Source organism: Centruroides sculpturatus, unplaced genomic scaffold (genome assembly GCF_000671375.1).
Source record: "Centruroides sculpturatus isolate CEXI.00-Female unplaced genomic scaffold, Cexi_2.0 scaffold911, whole genome shotgun sequence".
NCBI classification, from domain to species: Eukaryota; Metazoa; Arthropoda; class Arachnida; order Scorpiones; family Buthidae; genus Centruroides; species Centruroides sculpturatus.
Window position 1 is genome coordinate 113,550 of NW_019385154.1, and position 3,456 is coordinate 117,005.

General features: G+C 31.9%; 1 protein-coding gene across 1 annotated transcript in view; it reads left to right on the plus strand.

The window, feature by feature from the left end:
* LOC111635537 overlaps positions 1-2,117 on the plus strand; it is a 10,995-nt gene extending 8,878 nt beyond the window's left edge. The window contains exon 2 of the mRNA XM_023380527.1: positions 1,384-2,117. Within this exon, the coding sequence (XP_023236295.1) occupies positions 1,386-2,117 (732 nt within the window). The 5' untranslated portion in view covers positions 1,384-1,385. The remainder of the gene's footprint in view (positions 1-1,383) is intronic.
* Positions 2,118-3,456: the final 1,339 nt, after the last annotated feature.

The following is a 3,456-nucleotide window of genomic DNA, read 5'->3' on the forward strand; positions in this document are numbered from 1 at the left end:
AACACCCTTCTATTTCTATTGAATAAATTTGTGTAAAAATAATTGTGGGAAAGTGGGGCAAGAGCTAGGGTTTTGCTACAATAATTAATAATCTATTAGAAAATATTGTCAAAACATCTCTTTAATTATTCTAGATTTAAAAAATCATCGAAAAAATTGTATAGAACGAAATTAATAGGTTATAGAAGGAATTTTTCGAAAGAAATAAATATTTGCAATCTAGTCCCACCTATGGTGCAAGATGGCACAGAGACCGGGATAAGAGTGCACAGGAAAATGTTTTATTAGAAGTATAGAAAGGGTAGAAAAAGTCTTGATTGGCGATGGATGGATGGTGTGGTAAAAAAAAAAAAAAAAAAAAAAAATTACTTCTTCACCCGGACGGCGAGATTCCCGGACTGTCCTGACGATAGCACTATCGTAGGCGCGATGCAAGTACAGATTAGGATGTTTCAAATTTTTACAAGATATTATTATTATTTATTCTGAAATTTTGCCGACCCCTAAAAAGTGCCGCCCGGGGCGGGCCGCCCCCACTACGGTACGCCAATGTGTATAGTAAAAATTAGTTAATATTAATAATATAATAATGATAATTTATACTATTATTTGTTTTATTGTAATCAATGTAAAGATTCTTAAACCAACAAAACATGGGGCCTCATTGGATTTCAATAAGCTCTAGGCCCTGAAAAACCTAGATCCATCCCTAGATGTACTGTACTGTACCTCCTAATTTTTATTATATTGATAGGAATGAATGGCAAATGATGAACATCTGTTCAGATTTTGAGTCATATTTGTAATGGTTTATTATAAATAAAATAAGGAGTAGTAGATAAAAAATAACACAAACAATTCTGGATTATATATATTTTACCTTCATGGCATTATTGATTTGAAAGAGTAAGTATCATTTATAATCAGTTAGTTATCTGGAAGAACATGATATGATCCCAGCATCATTGATCAGAGATGAAGCTTATACCTTCCATAACTTTGAAGGGATAAAGAGCATCTCTTCATCAATGATGCTGGGATTACACATTTTGTTTTTTCACATAATTGATCATATGCTTGCTCTTCCAAATCAAGCTAACTTCATTTATGTATGGATACTAGGATGAAGTCACCTCACTGCTTACAGATATTTAGTTAATTTTTTGATAAGTATATATTTTCTGTTACAAGATTAATCAATAAAATAATTTTTATAATCAATAATTCTGTAATTGTTAATTTTGATTAATTGTTCTTTTCCCTTACAAAAAAGTTAGATTGTATAAATTTAGAATTTATATGCACTTAAGAAGTATTAATTTTTCAGTTGAATTTATTCTAAATAGTTTACTTTATAATTTATTATTGATGAATTTATTTCAGAAATGGAAATTATTTGTCCAAAGATTTTCATCTGGATTATGATTATTTTTCAATCATTTTTCATTCAATGGATGGAAAGCAGTCCAATACTGAAATCATTAGATGCTTCAGAAGATTTTAAACAAATTCACAAAATGGATAACAATAAATCTAAGAAAATATTTGAAAATTATAGAAATAAAAGAACTGAGGCTAAGAAAGACAATAAGCAGATTCTGGTTATAGATGTTTCAAATCTGGACCAAGGAAAACAGGAAGCTCCAAATGAGAAACCAAAATTCCTTCCAATTGACATATCAGTATTATCCAATCCAGATCCTTTTAACAACCCCAAGAGCACTGATGACTCTGGCAATTTTTTTTTAAACAGAAATGACAATCAACTATTTGAAGATTTTTCTGAAAGTCTCAACAAAAATGATATTCAATCTTATCCAGTACATAGCCCCAATCTACCCAGTGCATTTTCAGATGAGATGTTGTCACTTCAAACAAATACTGTACCATTAATACCTTCGCCTCTTCATGATTATGTTACAGATCTATTTGCCAGCAGAGATGCAGCACCTAATTTCTTATCTTTTCCACCAAATATAGCAAATGATATGGAAATAAATTTGGAGGAGAAAAACCTTCCAAGTTTCTTATCATTATTAAAAGGTTCTTCCAAGAAAAAAAGTTTGTCCAGAAAATTTAAAAACGTGAAATATAACAGATCTTCATTTAAGAAGTAGAAATTTATAATAATAATTTTTGAAAATGCATTAATTTATATTTAATATTAATTATTAATAATATAATAATGATAATTTATACTATTATTTGTTTTATTNTATTATTAGTATATCTGAAGTACAGAGCTCCTGTTGGAATTCGGCTTGCTCCTTTGTTTATTACATACAGTACATCACCTCAGTGCAGGGTATTTCCATTTATTCAAGTGTTATGCAAATCATGGCTTCTAAAAACAGAAAGATGATTTCAATTGAAACAAAGCAAGAAATCATCAGAAGGAGTGAAAGTTGACAAAAACTTCCCTGTCAATTGAGGAGAGGTTCAGGAGTTTACCAAAACTCATTATCCAAACAGAGCTGAGGCCAACAGGATCAATGATCTCTACAGTGACACCCCTGCCCGTCATTTCTGACAGGTTGTTGAAGAAGAGAGAGAAACAGACCACCTTGGACATGTTTTTCAAGAAGCCAGCTAACAAAAAACAAAGGATGGAACAAGAGGAGTTGACCCTGCAAGCTCCGGTAGCCTCTCCTGAATCTGACTCCGATTAAAAAACAGTAAAAAGAGATCTGCTGCAATATGTAGAAAGTCTGTATCTGTATGAATGTGTGAAGAAAGTGTTCCTCCACCTCTTCCTCACAACATCTGACTACCCAGCATAATTGGTGACTGCTCCATTTTAATTTTTTTATGGTACGGTTATTTTATGCTGCGGAACGAATTATATTTGTTTTAACATGTATTTCTATGGGAAAATGCGTTTCGTATAACGGACTTTTCACTTAACGGACATGCACCTGGAACGGATTACGTTATACGAGACACCACTGTATATATTAAATATATACTGTATATAAATATGCACATTATAAAATAGACGCACACCACAAAGAAGAATTACTAATAACTTCCGTTTCCGATGACGAATCGCCCTAAAAATCAACATTGCTCATCACATAAGTGACGAATTTTAGATAATAAAATAATTAATGCATTGTAGCTAAAAAACAGTTTAATGAATGCTATACTGTTGGTAGCGCACACGCAAGTATTAAACGTTAAAGTATTTAAATTATCTTTACATTATTTCAAGAAATTTTATTATAAAAACAAACGTAATTTTCTGTGAAGTTAGAGGGCCGTACAAAGAATGGAATCAGAAAACTTCTTCAAACATCGACTTATTTGAGCCTGGTTCAAAGCTGCGCCCACGCGAACCGCTGTTCGTACGACTAGCGAAGAAACGTCCGTTACATACATATGAATTGAATCTCAAATAAAAGCAAGAGTCAGGCGAAAGAAGTTGCACACAACGACTTTAATGCTAATAAATAGTCT